The sequence below is a fragment of the Setaria viridis genome, chromosome 4 (genome assembly GCF_005286985.2).
Source record: "Setaria viridis chromosome 4, Setaria_viridis_v4.0, whole genome shotgun sequence".
In the NCBI taxonomy this organism is placed as follows: Eukaryota; Viridiplantae; Streptophyta; class Magnoliopsida; order Poales; family Poaceae; genus Setaria; species Setaria viridis.
The window spans coordinates 4473907-4494438 of NC_048266.2; the positions used below are offsets into that span (position 1 = coordinate 4473907).

Below are 20532 nucleotides of genomic sequence, written 5' to 3' on the forward strand. Positions count from 1 at the left end.
GGTAGATCCAGAGTCCCGATGTCGTACTCGTGTTTCACCCACTCGTCGCCGTCGCCGCCGCCGCCGCCGATGCGACAGTACCGGATGATTGGGTTGTCGAGCTCGATCAGGAGAACGAGGCACCCCTTTGGATTGGCAGGATCGTCGGGGTAGCCGGAGAGCAGGCAGGTGCAGACGGGAGGGAGGTTGTCCTCCGGCAGATGCGGCAGCTGGATCCTCGTGCGAGGGTTGTGAGGGTCGAGAAGGTAGGTGGACGAGGCGGCGGCGTCGCGGACCAGGACCCAGCCCTGCGGGGTTGCCCAGATGTTGCTGTTCTTGAGCTCGCCGGTGCCGTCGACGCCGATGGCCTTCTTCTCCGAGACGCTGAAGAAGACGGGACGGTCTGAACCTGTCACGTGCTTCAAGGCGAGGTAGGGCGCGTGGACGGCCGCGGCTTGATGGCGTCGTCATCGTGTCCATGTTTGTGATAACTCAGATCAGTTGATGGCTTTATTTGAGGCGGTGAGGAAAAAACCCTGCTCTCAAAGGCGGCGCCACGAAGGCAGGAAACCATGCCTACCTTCGGTACGAAACTACGAATCTGAATCGATTTCAGAGTTTGAGGTGGGCGTTGATTGAGTCCAAAACGCTGTAAACTTTTGTAGGATTTCCGTGAACTATACTCAAATTTCCATTGACGTGTTAATGTGTTAGTACCAAACCATACTCTCAAAAATCATTCACGTGTTATGAGCCATCCGAAGGATGAGCGCGGGTGCAGAGCAAAAGCCGGGCACGACAGCGTGCGTCGTCGAGGGATGATGCTCCAAAAGTCTCAACTCACTATTCTAATCGCACGCTCTATTGCGGTGCATGTAGCAGCTCAAGCGTTATTCGATTGGATGGAGCGAGGGTGAAAGCCTAAACAAACTGCTTTGAATTTTCTATTTAAAAGCTTTTTATGGATTTTGAGCTCTTTGAGCAAATTCTGTTGAAGTTGGTTCTGAATTCAATTATAATCGAGGAAGGGAAACTTAATTGGGCCACCTTGTTTTATGTGCTCACTGATTCAACAATTCAATCAAAAGATATTTCAGAACTCTGATTTCTGAATGCACTAGTTTCACGAAAGCAACGGTGAAAAGTTTAAGCTCGATGTCGTTACAATTCACATAATGCATGCTACGGCTATAAAAAAAATGAAAGATATATTAAAATTAAGAATCGTTTGCTAGCAAAATTGTGAAGTGTTGTTGCTAACCATTTGACGCTGCATATCCAGTTTGCCCAATTTTATTCCACCACGTCACTCGGAAAAATACTGGAAAACTGGAGAAGTCGCAAGAGCCAGCGGGCCATCCCACCCAAACCGACACAGCAAACAAGGCCCGTCAAGCTGCTCACAGCTCGGCCCAAACCACCAAAGTCGGCTCGCTTGCACCGCCATCATAGTCGCAAGGCCCTTCAGATACAAATATCCCCAAGCCACACCGATCCCATCGGTTTCTTTCTCCCATCTCCATCTTTTCCCCTTCTCTTTTACCCCGACCCCTCTCGAACACACACCACCCCGCTCGACGACGCTAAAACCCTAGGCCGCTGCGGGAGGCCGCCGCGCCGCCCCGTCGCCGATGTGGAACGGCGCGCCGCCTCCGCCGCCGCCGCACATGGCGGCGGCCCCGCCTCCTCCGGGCACGACGGGGGCCGGGGCAGGCCAGCCCCCGCCCCCGCCGCCGCCGGCCGGGGCGCCGCAGGGCGCCAAGCCGCTGACGCCGGCGGAGCTGGAGGCGCAGCTGGTGGAGAAGGCCCGCAAGTGGCACCAGCTCAACTCGAAGCGCTACGGAGACAAGCGCAAGTTTGGGTTCGTCGAGGCGCAGAAGGAGGACATGCCTCCTGAGCACGTCCGCAAAATCATCAGGTAAACATCCAGATCCGCCTCCCCCTTAGATGTTTTCGGCTTTTGCTTTATGATCCTGGCTAAGTTTTAGTGCTTTTTGGTTCGTGCTGGGCTACGGGTTCGGGTTGTTTTAGTTATGCATAGCTTTGAACTGATTGGGTTTCGATGGGCTTCTAGTTTAATGTTACATGCTGTGCGACTAGAGAATCTGGTGTGCCTTTTGGAAGGTTACAGCTGCGTGGGTAATTCAACTGCTGTGTGGTATGCACGCCCATTTGCTGTTACCTAGTGACTAGTGATGTTTTGTGATACTGAAATTGGCTTCAGACCTTCAGTCCCAATTTATGTGTATTAATGGATGATGTAGGCCATGGTAGCGATGGTGTTCATAGCTGTTTTAATACTGTTGTGGGATCTGAGAGAAGGTTTCTATGGTAAAGGTGGCATCCATAGCTTGTGTTACTTGAGATGTATCCTTTTAGCATTCAGGTGCTAGCTGGTTGGACCTTTTATCTGCATAAATATGTTTTATTATACATCCAGTGGATTTCCATGTTCCGATGATGCCCTTTCTTTTTGTAGAGTGTATGTCCTGTTTAAGATGCATTTTATTTATGCTTTCTTATTTCATTACAGAGATCACGGAGACATGTCCTCCAAGAAGTACAGGCACGACAAGCGTGTTTATCTTGGAGCGCTCAAATTTGTGCCCCATGCTGTCTACAAACTACTGGAGAACATGCCAATGCCTTGGGAGCAGGTATTTGCCATGTCCTTTTAGATGTACAGTTAAATAGTTTTTTATGTGTAATCACTCAGGCTTGTGGCATTTCATTTGAGTAATTTGTTTTTTGTTTTCAGGTTCGGCATGTGAAAATTTTGTATCACATTACTGGGGCTATCACTTTTGTAAATGAAATCCCCTGGGTGGTGGAACCCATATACCTTGCACAGGTAACAATCCATAGACTTCTCACACCCTTTTTACATATTGAGCTTTTTATATGCTAGAAACTGCTATTCTTTGTGAAACTGTACAACCAGTTGTTACATGTACTTTATGTTTTCTTTTATGCTTAAACCTGCCTTTTTAATGTGCTTCTCAGTGGGGTACAATGTGGATCATGATGCGGAGAGAGAAGAGGGATAGGCGGCATTTTAAACGAATGCGCTTTCCTCCATTTGATGATGAGGAGCCTCCACTGGACTATGCTGATAATCTGTTGGATGTTGAACCACTCGAGGCCATACAGTTGGAGTTGGACAGTGAAGAAGATGCAGCTGTATATGAATGGTTCTATGACCACAAGCCTCTTATGAAGACCAAGCTTATAAACGGCCCCAGCTACAGGAAATGGCATCTATCTCTTCCCATAATGGCAACACTATATCGCCTTGCTGGCCAGCTGTTGTCAGACCTGATTGATAGGAATTATTTCTACTTGTTTGATATGGAATCTTTCTTTACTGCCAAAGCACTAAATATGTGCATTCCAGGTATGCATGTCCGCTTCAAGTTTCGTAAGCTATTGTCACTGTCATGATTTTTGCCACCTTTTATTCCAGTGGGGTTAGAACCAAGTAGGCTTTCATGGGATTGAAGTTTTCATGTTAACGGGTACATGAAAATTTAGCCCACCAAGTATAATGTTGTGTATCTGTCTTCCTAGTGGCAAGGTCTTTGGATAAATAACGCATCTTCTTTTTATCTAATATATTGTCATATATTTTGTCAGAAGAGGGAAACTCTGCCTACTGTCATTATTGTTCGATATGTGCTATTTTTTTTCCTATCTAGAACTAACAGATCTATATTCTGTCAGGGGGTCCGAAGTTTGAACCGCTGTACCGTGATATGGAGAAGGGTGATGAGGACTGGAATGAGTTTAATGACATAAATAAACTCATCATACGTCAGCCACTTCGAACTGAGTATAGGATTGCTTTCCCTCATCTATACAATAACAGGCCAAGGAAAGTGAGACTTGGGATCTATCATACCCCCATGATAATGTATATCAAGACAGAGGATCCAGATTTGCCAGCATTCTACTATGATCCTCTGATAAATCCCATCACTTCAACTAACAAGGTTGATCGTCGGGAGAGGAAAGTAACCGAAGAGGATGATGATGAAGATTTTTGTCTCCCAGAAGACGTGGAACCTCTCTTGAAAAGCACTGAACTCTACACTGATACAACAGCCGCTGGTATATCATTGCTTTTTGCTCCAAAGCCTTTTAACATGCGATCTGGCAGAACACGTCGTGCAGAGGACATTCCTCTTGTATCGGAGTGGTTCAAGGAGCATTGGTGAGTGCTAGTTTGATACCACACACAGTCTATTCCTTGTTCTTTTATTGTATATTTCAATATTCATATTACCGCTCAACTGACTTTTATCTTTCTTAATGCCTGTTTTCAGCCCACCAGCTTATCCTGTGAAAGTTCGTGTGAGTTACCAGAAGCTGTTGAAGTGTTATGTACTCAATGAGCTACATCATAGGCCTCCCAAGGCTCAGAAAAAGAAGCATCTGTTCCGTTCACTCCAAGCAACAAAGTTTTTCCAAACTACTGAGCTTGACTGGGCGGAAGCAGGCCTGCAAGTTTGCAAGCAGGGGTACAACATGCTGAACTTGTTGATTCACAGGAAGAATCTTAACTATCTTCATTTAGACTACAATTTCAATTTGAAACCCGTGAAGACTCTTACAACAAAGGAAAGGAAAAAATCTCGTTTTGGAAATGCATTCCATCTGTGTCGTGAAATTTTACGACTTACTAAGTTGGTCGTTGATGCTAACATCCAGTTCCGTCTGGGAAATGTTGATGCTTTCCAGTTGGCAGATGGTCTGCAATACATATTCTCTCATGTTGGCCAGCTAACTGGTATGTATAGGTACAAGTACCGATTGATGAGGCAGATTAGGATGTGCAAGGATCTGAAGCACTTGATATATTACCGTTTCAACACTGGCCCTGTTGGAAAAGGACCTGGCTGTGGGTTTTGGGCTCCAATGTGGAGAGTGTGGCTCTTCTTCCTTCGCGGTATTGTCCCATTATTGGAGCGCTGGTTGGGTAATTTGTTGGCAAGGCAGTTTGAGGGTCGGCATTCGAAGGGAGTAGCCAAAACCGTAACAAAGCAACGTGTTGAGTCTCATTTTGATTTGGAGCTTCGTGCTGCAGTTATGCACGATGTTCTAGATGCTATGCCAGAGGGCATCAAACAAAACAAGGCCCGGACTATATTACAGCATCTTAGTGAGGCATGGCGATGCTGGAAGGCAAATATCCCATGGAAAGTCCCTGGCCTACCTGTGCCTATTGAGAACATGATTCTTCGTTATGTGAAGTCAAAGGCAGATTGGTGGACGAATGTTGCTCATTACAACCGTGAGCGTATCAGGCGTGGTGCTACAGTTGACAAGACTGTTTGTCGGAAAAATCTTGGAAGGTTAACTCGTCTATGGCTGAAGGCAGAACAAGAGAGGCAACACAATTACCTGAAAGATGGGCCATATGTAACTCCTGAGGAAGCTGTTGCTATTTATACAACAACAGTTCACTGGCTGGAATCAAGGAAGTTCTCACCAATTCCTTTTCCGCCACTATCATACAAGCATGACACCAAACTTCTTATACTTGCACTGGAAAGGCTGAAGGAGTCATACAGTGTAGCAGTTAGGTTGAACCAACTGCAGCGGGAGGAGCTTGGGTTGATTGAACAGGCTTACGATAATCCACACGAAGCACTGTCAAGGATAAAAAGGCATCTTCTTACTCAGCGGGCGTTCAAAGAAGTTGGCATAGAATTCATGGACTTATACAGCTACTTGATCCCAGTATATGAAATCGAACCTCTTGAAAAAATCACTGATGCATACCTTGACCAGTACTTGTGGTACGAGGGGGACAAACGCCATCTCTTCCCAAATTGGGTGAAGCCTGCTGATTCTGAACCACCACCTCTACTTGTTTATAAATGGTGCCAGGGCATAAACAATTTACAGGATGTATGGGACACAAGTGATGGACAGTGTGTTGTGATGCTCCAGACAAAATTTGAGAAGTTCTTTGAAAAAATTGATCTGACACTGTTGAACAGGCTTCTTCGGTTGGTCTTAGATCATAACATAGCTGATTATGTTACTGCAAAGAACAATGTTGTGTTGTCTTACAAGGACATGAGCCACACAAATTCTTATGGTCTCATTCGAGGGCTTCAGTTTGCATCTTTCGTTGTTCAGTATTATGGCCTTGTGCTGGATCTCCTGATTCTCGGTCTAACACGTGCAAGTGAGCTTGCTGGGCCACCTCAGATGCCAAATGAGTTCCTTACATATGCTGACACAAAAATTGAGACAAGGCATCCCATCAGATTGTATTCTCGATATATTGACAAGGTGCACATATTGTTCCGCTTCACTCATGAGGAAGCGCGAGATCTAATTCAGCGGTACTTGACAGAACATCCTGATCCTAACAATGAGAACATGGTTGGCTACAATAACAAGAAATGTTGGCCTAGAGATGCAAGAATGAGGCTGATGAAACATGATGTAAATCTTGGAAGAAGTGTGTTCTGGGATATGAAGAACCGCCTTCCACGGAGTATTACAACCTTAGAATGGGAGAATAGCTTTGTCTCTGTTTACAGCAAGGACAATCCAAACCTGCTTTTTAGCATGTGTGGGTTTGAAGTCCGTATACTGCCAAAGATACGAATGACTCAGGAGGCATTCAGCAACACAAAGGATGGAGTATGGAATTTGCAGAATGAACAGACAAAAGAAAGGACAGCAATTGCCTTTCTGAGAGTCGATGATGAGCATATGAAGGTGTTTGAGAACCGTGTTAGGCAGATTCTAATGTCATCAGGGTCAACAACATTCACCAAGATAGTCAACAAGTGGAATACTGCTCTCATTGGCCTTATGACATATTTCCGCGAAGCAACAGTCCATACGCAGGAGCTTTTGGATTTACTTGTCAAATGTGAAAACAAGATCCAGACTCGTATAAAGATTGGCCTGAATTCAAAGATGCCTAGTAGGTTTCCTCCTGTCATCTTCTATACACCTAAGGAAATTGGAGGTCTAGGAATGCTGTCGATGGGTCATATTCTTATACCACAAAGCGATCTTAGGTACAGTAAGCAGACAGATGTTGGTGTAACACATTTCCGAAGTGGTATGAGCCATGAAGAGGACCAGCTTATTCCTAACTTGTATCGCTACATCCAGCCATGGGAGAGTGAGTTTATTGATTCACAGCGTGTTTGGGCTGAGTATGCTTTGAAGAGGCAGGAAGCACAATCTCAAAACAGACGGTTGACCCTTGAGGATCTTGAAGACTCATGGGATAGAGGTATACCTCGTATCAACACTCTTTTCCAAAAGGACCGCCATACGCTAGCCTATGATAAAGGATGGAGAGTGAGAACAGATTTTAAGCAATATCAAGTGCTGAAACAGAACCCATTCTGGTGGACACATCAGCGGCATGATGGGAAGCTTTGGAACCTAAATAACTACAGAACTGATGTCATTCAAGCGCTTGGTGGTGTAGAAGGTATCCTGGAACATACATTATTTAAAGGAACTTATTTCCCTACCTGGGAGGGTCTGTTTTGGGAGAAGGCATCAGGTTTCGAAGAGTCTATGAAATACAAGAAACTGACAAATGCACAGCGTTCTGGGCTCAATCAAATCCCCAATCGAAGATTTACCCTGTGGTGGTCACCAACCATCAATCGTGCAAACGTGTATGTTGGTTTCCAGGTCCAGCTAGATCTTACGGGGATATTCATGCACGGGAAAATTCCCACATTGAAGATTTCTCTGATCCAGATCTTCCGTGCACATCTGTGGCAGAAGATACATGAAAGTGTTGTTATGGATCTTTGCCAAGTTTTGGACCAAGAGTTGGATGCACTGGAGATCGAGACTGTACAGAAAGAGACAATACATCCCAGGAAGAGTTACAAGATGAACAGTTCATGCGCAGATATCCTCCTCTTTGCTGCACACAGATGGCAGATGTCAAAACCAAGCTTAGTTTCTGAGTCGAAGGATCTCTTCGATCAGAAAGCAAGTAACAAGTATTGGATTGATGTTCAACTGCGTTGGGGAGATTATGATTCGCATGACATAGAACGTTATACAAGAGCCAAGTTCATGGATTACACAACAGACAATATGTCCATCTACCCATCACCTACTGGTATGCTTCTGAGTGTCCATGAACTGCCAATTTCCTGTCTTCTTTGCTTGTTTGAATTGAATATAGCTAATGTTCATTGACATCTGTTGCAGGGGTGATGATTGGAATTGATCTAGCGTATAATTTGCACTCCGCTTTTGGCAACTGGTTCCCTGGGTCAAAGCCCCTACTTCAGCAAGCAATGAACAAGATCATGAAGGTATATAACTATGTTTAAATCTAGCTCCTTTTGATTTGATGATCACTGTACTGTAATAGATGTCCAATTTGAGTAACCTTCTTGACTTTCCGTTTCAGTCAAATCCTGCTCTGTATGTGCTGAGGGAGAGGATAAGGAAGGGTCTGCAGTTGTACTCATCTGAACCCACTGAACCATATCTGTCTTCACAAAACTATGGAGAGATCTTCAGCAATCAAATCATATGGTTTGTGGATGATACAAATGTGTATCGAGTCACTATTCACAAAACTTTTGAGGGTAACTTGACCACAAAACCAATCAACGGTGCTATTTTCATTTTCAATCCAAGAACTGGTCAACTTTTCCTTAAGGTATGTTCTTTTCCGATTTCTGTTCCAGTTTTCATGTAATTTTTGTTATTGCTGTAGTACCCTAAAGGCCTAAACATGGAAGATTTGAACTGAGTATGGATCATAATGTGCAGGTTATCCACACAAGTGTATGGGCGGGGCAAAAGCGTCTTGGACAGCTGGCCAAGTGGAAAACAGCTGAGGAGGTTGCTGCATTGGTTCGATCTCTGCCTGTAGAAGAGCAGCCAAAGCAAATTATTGTGACAAGGAAGGGCATGTTGGATCCATTGGAGGTCCATCTACTCGACTTCCCTAACATTGTTATCAAGGGCAGTGAGCTGCAACTTCCTTTCCAGGCTTGCTTAAAGATTGAGAAGTTTGGTGATCTTATTCTGAAGGCAACTGAACCACAGATGGTTCTTTATAATATATATGATGATTGGTTGAAAAGTATCTCTTCATACACAGCATTCTCTCGTATCGTACTTATTCTACGGGCTCTACATGTGAATAACGAGAAGGCAAAGATGTTGCTCAAACCTGACAAAACAATTGTTACTGAACCACATCATATATGGCCAACTTTGAATGATGAACAGTGGTTGAAGGTTGAATGTGCACTAAGGGACCTCATTCTTTCTGATTATGCAAAGAAAAACAATGTCAATACTTCTGCACTGACGCAATCTGAAATTCGAGATATCATACTTGGTGCTGAAATTGCTCCACCATCACAGCAGCGGCAACAGATAGCTGAGATTGAGAAACAGGTAAAACATAAATAGTTGCCCTTGTGTTTTGTTTTTTTAGATATAATCCTGTCAGTTTTCTCACTCTTGGTTTCACCTGGTTTTTGCAGTCTAGAGAGACGACTCAGTTAACTGCTGTTACCACAAGGACAACGAATGTACATGGAGATGAGCTCATTATCACGACAACAAGTCCATACGAGCAACAAGCGTTCGCATCGAAGACTGATTGGCGTGTCAGGGCCATCTCTGCCACAAACTTGTATCTTCGTGTCAATCACATTTATGTCAATTCTGACGATATAAAGGTCAGTACAGTAAGTGCATCTCTTTCAAAAGAAATGTTGAATGGTTACTGATTGCATTCATTCTGATTGCAGGAGACTGGCTACACTTATATTATGCCAAAGAACATACTGAAGAAGTTCATATGCGTAGCAGATCTGCGGACACAAATCGCTGGATTCTTGTATGGGCTGAGTCCACAGGACAATCCTCAAGTTAAAGAGATCAGGTGTATAGCCATTCCACCGCAGCATGGAACTCACCAGATGGTGACCCTGCCAGCAAATCTTCCTGAGCATGAGTTCCTTAATGACCTGGAACCATTGGGATGGATGCATACCCAGCCAAATGAAGCTCCACAGCTATCACCACAGGTTTGAACCCTATCTAGCATTTTTTAGCTGTTGTCAGAAGTTTATTACACTTAACCTTTTTTGCCTTCTTTTGACCGAATTCATGGCACTAACTGCATTGTTCTTCCAGGACCTGACATCACATGCTAAGATTCTGGAGGGCAACAAACAATGGGATGGTGAGAAGTGCATCATTCTGACATGCAGCTTCACGCCAGGATCTTGCTCGTTGACTGCATACAAGCTGACACCAAGCGGTTACGAGTGGGGACGCAGCAACAAGGACAATGGGAGCAACCCGCATGGATACCTCCCAACTCATTATGAGAAGGTCCAGATGCTTCTGAGTGACCGCTTCCTTGGCTTCTATATGGTATGCACTTGTTTAAACACACTTCAAAACCTCTCTTTTGCATCTTTATAGTCACATTGCTCCAACACTAACTTGATGTTTTTGTTCCAATCAGGTTCCAGATAACGTCCCTTGGAACTTCAACTTCATGGGGGTGAAGCATGACCCGCTGATGAAGTACAATATGAAGCTGGGCATGCCCCGGGACTTCTACCACGAGGACCACCGGCCAACACACTTCCTGGAGTTTAGCAACATCGAGGAGGGTGAGGTCGCAGAAGGGGATAGGGAGGACACCTTCTCGTAGGCGCTGGGACGCCCCCACCCCAAATGTTTAGCTCTGTATCTGAAACGCACTGAGCTTTGTTTTGGACAGCGATGTGTGAACCTGTAAGGCTGTAAGCTGACGCAACGGGTTGTACCCATAGCAACGGGCTGTAAGCCCCCACCCCAAATGTTGCTCTAGCTTGTATTATACCTTTTTGTTGTAAGCCAACCCTTGAGAGACGGGGTAAAAATGTACAAGTGCACGCCATGGTAACAGTAAGATTTTGGTTCGTAGCTATGCTGATAGTTCTGAACTTGACACGCAGGCTGATAGTGATTTCCCATTGTTTTCTGTTTCTGTACTTGCTTTATAGGACCCGGCTAAAGAGGTTGCGGGTTCGGTCCCGGATAAATTTTGGTGGATCTTTTAGATTTATTTCTGGGTTGCTATGAGTACACTTGCGGACGTGTTTAGTGGTACTGTAGTCTCTCCAATCTCTTCTCTTGAAACACGCAATGATCCAATCTCCTCTCTAGAAACACGCAATGAGGGAAGTAGTATCTATTCTTAAGTGTGTGTATGTGTGTGTGGTGTACATGATTGTGTTTGTCCTATGTAACCCTCTTTAAAAAAATAAAGCTGTATTCTTCAATCAACTGTGTTTGCAGCAAAATCTTCACGAGCACACGACGCTGCTTGGCCCTAGCACCTCGTGTTTTGTTAGCGATATTCGCAAACGTTCCGCTGATTTGCCGTCTTGTCAAACTTTTACCGTCAATTGCTGCACATTACCAACTCTCACGCCTGTTCCGCAGATCTGCAATATCTGGAGATACCTAAAAGAAGACGACTCGACTAGGCAACAAATCCGAGAACATCCATCATCCATGTCCGCCTGAAAACTGCGTAGGAGCCTCGGCGATCCGGCGCTTGAGGTCGATCCGGCGGGGGCACTTGTCAGCAGGAGGCGAGGCGAGCTCGAGCCACCGGACATGAGCACGAAGCGAGTCGAAGGCCGCTGCCTGTCCACTGGATCATGCTCGCGTGCGTCTGACAGACTGATATACGAACTTGATCGTGTTTGCCATTCCCGACTGGACAGCGTATCCAGGACCGACAATGGCCCCACGTGTCAGCGGAAGGGGCAAACCGACCAAACGCTCGCGAGTCCAGCTGTAGAGGAGAAGCCATCGCCACGAAATGTCTGCCATCGCGGCGTCGCCTCTCCCTCCCCCTTCTCCTCGCAACGGCGCCAACAAGCCAACTAGCCAAGGAAACCCACGCGCTCGTCGCGGCCACCACCAACACCACCACCCGGGCGGCCGCCGCGATGGACCACTTGCCCGACGGGGCGCACGTGCGGCGGCGGAGGATCGTGCACGCTACGCACCTCCACGCACACGAGGATCGTTGTTTATTCTTCGTTATTCGTGCCAAAGTCTCCAATTTACTGAATCTATGGTGCGAAGCAGGTGCTAAACACCTGCGTCTCTTGGGATAGCCTACATCAGGAGGAGTCACATAGCATTAGTAGTTCTGCTAGTCTCCTGATTTAATTTGTTTAGTTGTTTTATTCAGTGCAAATCATTGTGGGTTGCAGTTCCGTGTGTGTGCGCCCGGTTGACCCGCGATGTAACGATCTTCTAAACGTTATGTTTCTTCTTAATACAAAGATATGCACTCGATTTTTTTTTTCAAAAGAAGACTAAACCTATCAATTAGTTAATTGTTCCTGACAAGTTCACGGGTTTCTATCAGTCGCTAGTTCAAAAGTTCATCTAGTTCTGCAGCACATGCTCCTAGCGAGCAACAGTTATGGTTTCTGTATTTTTAGTTATGGTTTCTGTATTCTCGCGCCTCTCCACTTAGTTCCATAAAAAATGCAATTCTAGTATTTGAAAAAAATCCCATAAAACAGTGCAATCCTAAAAATTGGATCTAACTATCTACCTTAGAAATTGAATCTAATTATCTACCTCACTAAGTGACCAGATCTGATTTGCACGCTAAAATTTACTGCATTTGGCCAATAAACAAGGGTATCAGAATCTTTTTAAGCCACCACTAATATGTCTGAAAAAAACTAGAATTGCACTCTTCATAGGATAGAGGGAGTAAATCCTACTCGCAATCCCATTTCCTAACAGTTACCCAAAAGTTACCCTATTACTCTATTAATCTGCTTGTGGATAAGCTTTACGAATTTCTCCGACGCTCGTTAATCTGCATCGCATCAAGGTGTGTGGATAGCATGGGGGTCAGGTCATCGTCTGCCATCTACGACGTCACCATTGGAGTTCTTTGTCTGTCCCTGATGTGTGTACTTGAGCTATTTTGGTCTTGGTCTTTTCTCGCCGGATCACAGTATTTGGAGCTATTTTGTCTCTGAACATTTAGTTCTCACTACAATTGTACTTTTCAGATTTGTTCATTCAGTTACCGCTGTTGTGTAATGCAAAGCACGTGAGATGTTCAAAGTTCTAATGGCAGTGTGAGTGTGTGACCTGCACACTTTGCAACATAGCCAGTTGCTCGCGGTAGTTCGGCAGTTCTGAATTTGGCAATTTGCTATAAAAACATATGACTAAACTACCTGCATGATAGATGTTTAGTAGATCTCATAATATCATACTGACAAGTGTAACTTGCATGCTGTTTATTATAGCTGGGATGTTTAGAAATTTTCTGTACTTTTGGATAGTTGCTGTATGCAGTATGCTTTTTGGGTCTTCACATTTTAGCCAACTTGTGCTTGAGGTGGTGGTATACTTTGTTTGCTTAGGACTAATCTAAAACATGCTGTAGATAAGCAGGAGCATTTGAATGAAATAGTCTCGAGTCTGTAGAATTCATTATGCAACTTAGGCTTTAGCAGCCCTTGACAGATTCCTAATCTGAGATCTGGTTATACAAATTGTCGGAGATTGCATTTCTTACCATAGTGGTTCGTTTGAAGTTGAATTGATATGATCCCCAGGCACATTATTCAGATTTTTCACATGTTAGCAAATAGCGTTGATCTTTTAACTGACTGCCTTTTTTTTTTATGCATGTGGGTCTGGTAGTCGATAGCTTCGGGATGAGATTGATCTTTGATAACTCTCCAAATCTCTGCTTGATCTTCTTTGATTTCTCTTTGATCCCGAAGTGATACTTGTCATATCTTCACAAGTTATCTTGGAGGAGTGCTTGTCAAAAATGAGCGTCTCAGAAGACCCCTGGCCGATTGGCTTGGGTTTCACCAGGCTGATCGGCCTGAGCTCTTTGACCTTCGTTTTTGACAGGTTCGTTGCTCATTCGAGGTTTTATCCAAAAATATACATTTAGGTTCAATTTCCAATGTTCTTCAAAATACAATGCATATGTGAAAACGAGATTATTTCAGATGCTAAATGGTGGATTAGTCTAAGAATATGTATGAAAATACCACTTAAATAATACTAAAAGTGTGTCAATAACGAGCGTATCCAGGTGAAGAGCATGTCCAGCTTCGGCGGCTCCTTAGTCACCGCCATCGACTTGGAGGCCCTCGACTTCCTGTTCCCCATGGCTGCTAGGAAGCAGCTCTGAAGCCGACAACGGATCTTTCGCTGACGAAGTAAGGAAGCCCCGGAGAGACTCTTCGGAACTCAGCGTGCCGGCGAGGGGAGGAACGGATGCAACGAGCAGCGTTGGTTTGTGATCGGTGCAGAGAGGTGCCCTGGGCTACTCTCCTCAGATCATGAGACAAAAGAAGTGAGATCCATATCATCGATCTCCACAACATCACATGTTATGACAAAAGCATTACATGCCTACTAGGCTACTCTTCCTGCCCTGCAATTCCGGGCACCAAAGAACAGCAAGAACAACCGATCTATGCACGAAACCACCTGAAGGGCTCAAACTAAATACAGTGCGATCAGACATCGTCTTCGTATCCTCCTCAGGCTTTAACCAGGCACGGCCGGCAGCGGCGGACGCCCTGGTTGGCGAGCTCGCAGGCGTCGATCCACTCGCTGTAGACGTCGACAGCCTCCGTGAGCGCGTGGGCGCTGGTGAAGTAGTTTTCGCTGCAGATGCGGCACGCCGCCTTGGCGATCCTGTCCTTGCGGTCGATATGGCACCAGACGGCGTCGGAGTGGCCGCAGAACGGGCAGGTGAACTCCGTGTCCAGCTTCGGCGGCTTCCTCGGCGTCGCCATCGACTTGGAGGTCCTTGACTTCCTCTTCCCCATGGCTGCTGCTGGTACTGAAGCTGACAACGGAGTGCGACGGGTCTTGCACCGACGAGGCGAGTTCGCGGTGGGCAGGGGATGGGAGGAGTGGATGCAAGTAGAGATCGGTGGGCAGAGGCACCTCGAGGCCGTGCGCATAATGGCCGATGTGCCTGTGTCCGATTTTGCTGTTGGGCTCCACGTTGCAGTGCCCGGTAGCTCGCTTGTCTTTCTGCAAGACGCAGAGACGCAAGTCAAAAGCTGTAGTCGCCTAGTCGGAGGCAAACGACATGCTGCACGAGTCCGATCAAAGTCGAGCCAAGCGAGCGAGAACTGCCTCGAGACCTTCTAGTTTAAGAAAACAGCATCCTCGATCAAACCAGCTGGAGGTCTTCTAGTTTCAGATATCAGTGCCCTCGATCAAATCGGCCTGTGATCTCCGAATTTGGCGTCTCAGGGGAGGTAAAAATCGGAAGACTGAATTGTGAATTCAGCAAGTGGCCACAACCGAAAGACTGAAACAACTGCACATAGCACATAGCACATAGTACATAACATTGCTGCCAGCAATACAAGACAACATCGTTCCATTGATCTGCGATCTTTTCACAACAGCTAAACAAAGAGCAGCCCAACTCGGCAACAGGCTCGAGGGCCGAATCAATCAAAGCCACAGATCGCCTGAAACTATCTGGAACACGGCCGATCACGCGCCGTTCATCAGACATTCAGGGTCAGCACTGTATGGGCTCTCGCATGGGCGGCCAACCCATCTTGTCGTCGATCTGCCTCGGAACGAGGTTTAGATTATGGAGATCATCGTCCTCAGCACCGAGTCACAGAATAAGAACGATGTCTGCTCCTTTTCCTTTTTGGTTATTCACAAAACTATAACTGTTAGTTTACCATCTCTGCTGCAACACCCATGACACAGTGCCTAATCTTCTCATTGTTTTACTTGTTCCCTTGTGAATTCAGTTGCCGAACCTCGCGGTGCATCAGTCCAGTTCGTAGTCAATGGCGGCTAGGAGCGCACATGCACAATCACAGGTTCACAGAACCACCGTCCATCTGGGGCTCCGGGCTGGCCAGAAAGCCATGGCAAACTAGACGGTTTTCATATGACTGTCAGTAAGTATATAGGAGTCGTTGCTGGTTGGGTGCCCCGGTTCTTTCATTGAATTCAGGGTCTGCGAGCCCTTTTTGTTCTGTCCCCCAAAACACCCGTGCCTCCAGTTGCTATTGTCGGATTCCCGTCAGAATTATCAAGTTGCTCCGTTGCTGCGTTAAGTTTCACGTTTCGTTTTCTAGTACCTCATCACGTAGGCTATCAAATTTGCTCTGCACATGTCAACCGAGCTTGGATGGGAAAGAAAGGGAGGCATGAACAAAGTAGCTCTTCATGACACACCCGTGTGCTCTTGCTCCGCAATTTATGCGGAACCATCTAATCATAGGCACGACTTCATATAATTTGTGAAAACAATCACATGTCTGCTCCTTCCTGCCCTGTATTGGTAGCATAAATTAAATATTAATACAAAAACAAAAACTTGTTGCCAAAATACAGATATATTCACACTCCAGATTCCAAGGTAGAAGTACTTGCATGAGAATATTCAAACAACAAGCGTTCTATTTCGGTTTTTCAAAAAAAAAAAACAAGTATGCTATTTTGTAATAAGGTTTACATAGCTTGGGTAGGGAAGAACCATGCCGGACGCCCAGCTTACTGCAGTCTCCGGCAACAAGGGTGCGATCTTCCCATCTCTCATGTTGAACACACCAGAGTCGCAGAAAGGATTTGCATCAAACTTTCCCCTATCATAGTCACGCATGAAGTAGATGCAATCCTCCTGAGCTCCACATTCCGAAGCAGGCAGAGACTTGGAGTGTGTGCCAACAAAGAGTGCTTGGCCTCCCAAAGTACTGACCCTTTTCCATTGACCACAAGAATTGGAGGTCAAGTCTGCCTCAAAGAGGTCAAATGAAAGAGTACGGGCATGTTCCATCCGTTCCTCGTTTGGCACGGTGGACAAGACTCCAACCAGCCACCTTACTTGCAACAATCTACAGCCAGAGTTCTTTTACGGTGCACAATACTACCAGGTGGTAGTATAGAGTATAGACTGTTTTTTGGTATGGATAAAATTATAATTAGCACAGCATATATTATTTAGGGATTTTTTCCGCATGACATTTTCCCGCTCGGCCGCCGCCACCACCCGCACGCGGCGCCTGTCGATCTGACAGCGCTCGGCCACCACCACCACCCGCATGCTGTGGCGCCCGTCGATCTCCCAACAATGCTATTTTATATATTTCCAATCATATCCATATACTACCCATACTACTCATGCATACTATCTATACTACAACTAAAAGTTTTAGTAGTATATAATTATTCTCAACTGTCGGATCCTTACCTACGAGTCCTTTTCGAACAGTAGTATAACATAGTATTGTGTACCGTAAAACAGCTCAGCCCGAATTCAAACAGTCATAGCCCTTATCGGCAAAAGATTGGAATGTAGTTTGAATCAATCTCAAACAGTCATAGCCCTTATCGACTATGCATTTCATGGGTGGGATCCTAGCCGTACCTTTGTAGTTTGAATCAATCTCAAGAACAAAGAGCTTCTCTTGTGAGAGAGCATACAGCTTTCCATCAAAGAATGCAACGTCAAGGATGTGATTGTGGTTGGGCACCCTGAATGCAGAGGCAGCTCGGGGTTGGCAGATAGAAATTTCACACCCATATTCGTTGTCCATGATCAGTACAGCAAAAACGGAATGTGGTGACGACGGGTCCAGCGACGAGAGGGGCACCAACTTTAGGTAGACCCCGGATATCTCGGCCTCGGGTGCGCATTCGTCTTCTCACGGCACCAAATGGTGTGCAACTTAGGAAGGTGTACAGCAGCCTTGGAGAAAGGGTTCGTCAGTGAGCATCCACCGCCAACGTGCTCGAGGAAGAGCCAGTTGCCCACGGAGCCATGGCAGCGATGAGTGCCATCGGGTATGGGCACACGGTGAACCTCGCCATCCGGGATGCTAAGGAAGGTCCCGTCAAGGAGGATTAGCCACGGGAGGGGGGCAGGAGGGGCTCCTGCTGGGCATGGCGACGCCATGGGCGGCAAACCGCTCGGAGCCGGACGCGGTCGGCTATAGGGAGGAGAGCCGCCTGAGGACAAGGCCCAGAAGCTCTGGCTGCAAGTCTGACCAAGACGAGCATTGTCTTGATGCCGCCATCATACAAGATTGAGATCCTGGTTAGTTCCTGCGACGAGACGAACAGTTTCAAGGGCAAGGATGAGGTACGAGTGGAGATCGACGCTCTGGAACTTTTGTAGTCCATGTCCACCAACAGAATGCCAGTCGGACAATGCAGGAAAGGCTACTGAAATCGCAAGCCGTGATTGCTCCGGAGTCGTGCAGGTACAGCGGAGCAATACTAGTCCGAGTGCAGAGAGACTTCACGTAATCGCAGGGCGCCGCTCGGACACCTGGGCGACGAATCTTGCTTGCAGGGGTTGCACCCGTGTATCAGATACGGGGAGGAAAGGAAAAGTGGATAGATTCTTAATCTGATTGCCTACTCTTTGTTATTTTTTCTACTCTGTAACACCCATGTCATGCTGCCTACTTATCTTATTGTTTTCATGTTCCCTTGCCAATTCAGATGCTGAGGGAGTGAGGTGTTATTTTACACAAATATCTGATGCACCAGCCCATAGAGGAGTACGGGAGAAGAACTTCTGACAACTTCGCAATTCATCTCTTCGGAGATCAAAAGCATTTTTCTGTCCCTATACAGTGACATGAGAATCGGCTGTCCCTACACAGGACATCAAAAGATGGTTTCAGAAAGTGCAGCAACTCTTCTATATTTGGTGGTTAAATTGGACGCGTTCTCCTGATCAAAGCGGTTTGAATTGAACTTTTACATGCAAAACTTAAAACGGCTGAAAGCGTCATGTGGAAATAATGTTTTTAGTACCATCTTCGTCTCTGTTGGGTGATGGCAGGAATATATGTTGCTGATTTTGTCTGTACGTTGCTCCTGCCACACACACACACACACACAAAAAGACTCCATGTTTGTTGAATTTATCTTTCAGAAGATGTCAACTAGATTAGCTCAAACAAATGTTCACCCCAAAAGAAAATCACGGTTACATCATTTGCGTGATGAAGCTATGCAGAGAAGTTCCTAGTCTTTGTTTCCTGATATTCTCAGCAAAATGAATCGAGCGTTGCGTTGAGAAAGGTTGCTCATGTTTCAGATCTTCAGAACGATCCTTGCTGCTCTGATGCGTTTGCAAACACACGATGTGCTTTTCATCCCTTCAGTGTTTGCCAGTCCTTTGTTCAGCAGGGTCATCAGGCCCCCAACATGATGGCCTAGCGCTGTACTCCTGAACCTCCCGATTTCAAGTGCGTGGTTTTCGATTTTTCTGTGTTGTCGGATTTCTTTCAGAGTTGGAGCCTCCTGCCTTAATTTTTTTTAAGAAAAGAGGATAACTGAATTAGTTCATTCTTAGCTTCGTCTTGACGGATGGATTACTCTTCATCGATGAGAGAACTAAACTCTGCAAGCCTTAACTCTCCTGACACAGAAGAATTTTGATCTATACCGTCTGCACAACTTGACATGTTATGACAAAAGTATCACATGCCTCTTCCTTCCTGCTCTGCAATTCCGGGCAACAAAAGAACCGAAAAAAAAAACTACCGATCCATGGATGAAACCACGTGAAAGGCTGAAACTAACTACAGCACGATCGCACATCGTCTTCGTATGATCGTATCCTCCTCAGGCTTCAACCAGGCGCGGCCGGCAGCGGCGGACGCCCTCGTTGGCGAGCTCGCAGGCGTCGATCCAATCGCTGTAAACGTCAACCGCCGCCGTGAGCGCGTGGGCGCTGGTGAAGTAGCTTTCGCCGCAGATGCGGCACGACGCCCTGGCGATCCTGTCCTTGAGGTCGATGCGGCACTCGACAGCCTCCGAGTAGCCGCAGAACGGGCAGGTGAACAGCGTGTCCAGCTTTGGCGGCTTCCTCGGCGCCGCCATCGACTTGGTGCTCCGCGACTTCCTCTTCCCCATGGCCGCTGGTACTGAAGCTGACGACGGAGCGACGGGTCTTGCACCGACGACGAGGCGAGTTCGCGGCGAGATACTCGTCGAGATCGGTAGGCAGAGGAGGATGGGAGGAGTGGATGCAAGGAGAGATCGGTGGGCAGAGAGGCGCCTCGAGACCGTGCGCTTTATGGCCGGCCGGTGTGCCTGTGTCCGATTCTGCAGTTGGACCTGGACGCCACGTGGCAGTGCTCGGCTGCTCGCTTGTCGATCAAAAGCTCTAGTCGCCTAGTCGGAGTCAAACGGCCTGCAGCGCGAGTCCGATCAAGGTCGAGCGAAGCGAGCAAGAAGAGAACTGCCTGGTTGGAATCTGTTTCTCTGTTGGGCTGACCTGACCTGACTAGGGCGGTAGGGCCTCGTTCGTGTTCTCCCAGTCAGCCCCATGGCTAGTTTCAGACCTCGAGACCTTCTAGTTCAGATAATAGCATCCTCGATCAGACCAGCTGGAGGCAATCTAGTTTCAGATATCAGTGTCCTCGATCAAATAATCTTCCGGATATGGGATTGGTTGAAAAAACAATTTCCAACGCATTCATGAAGGCAACAATCAACTCAATTCAT

The 20532-nt window shown here is 46.4% G+C and overlaps 2 protein-coding genes across 2 annotated transcripts; one reads left to right on the top strand and one right to left on the bottom strand.

Annotated features, from left to right (window-relative positions):
* The first annotated feature begins 1507 nt into the window (after positions 1-1507).
* LOC117852234 (pre-mRNA-processing-splicing factor 8A) lies at positions 1508-10933 on the top strand. The gene is made up of 13 exons (XM_034734238.2): positions 1508-1897; positions 2513-2636; positions 2738-2830; positions 2983-3373; positions 3700-4189; positions 4302-8098; positions 8191-8297; positions 8396-8650; positions 8764-9399; positions 9489-9686; positions 9759-10037; positions 10147-10389; positions 10484-10933. The coding sequence occupies exons 1-13, from the start codon at positions 1611-1613 to the stop codon at positions 10673-10675; spliced, it is 7092 nt and encodes a 2363-aa protein (XP_034590129.1). The 5' UTR covers positions 1508-1610; the 3' UTR covers positions 10676-10933.
* A 3515-nt stretch (positions 10934-14448) lies between these two features.
* Positions 14449-14963, bottom strand: LOC117852503 (transcription elongation factor 1 homolog). The gene has a single exon (XM_034734611.2). The coding sequence runs from the start codon at positions 14850-14852 to the stop codon at positions 14562-14564; it is 291 nt and encodes a 96-aa protein (XP_034590502.1). The 5' UTR covers positions 14853-14963; the 3' UTR covers positions 14449-14561.
* Between the last annotated feature and the right edge of the window lie 5569 nt (positions 14964-20532).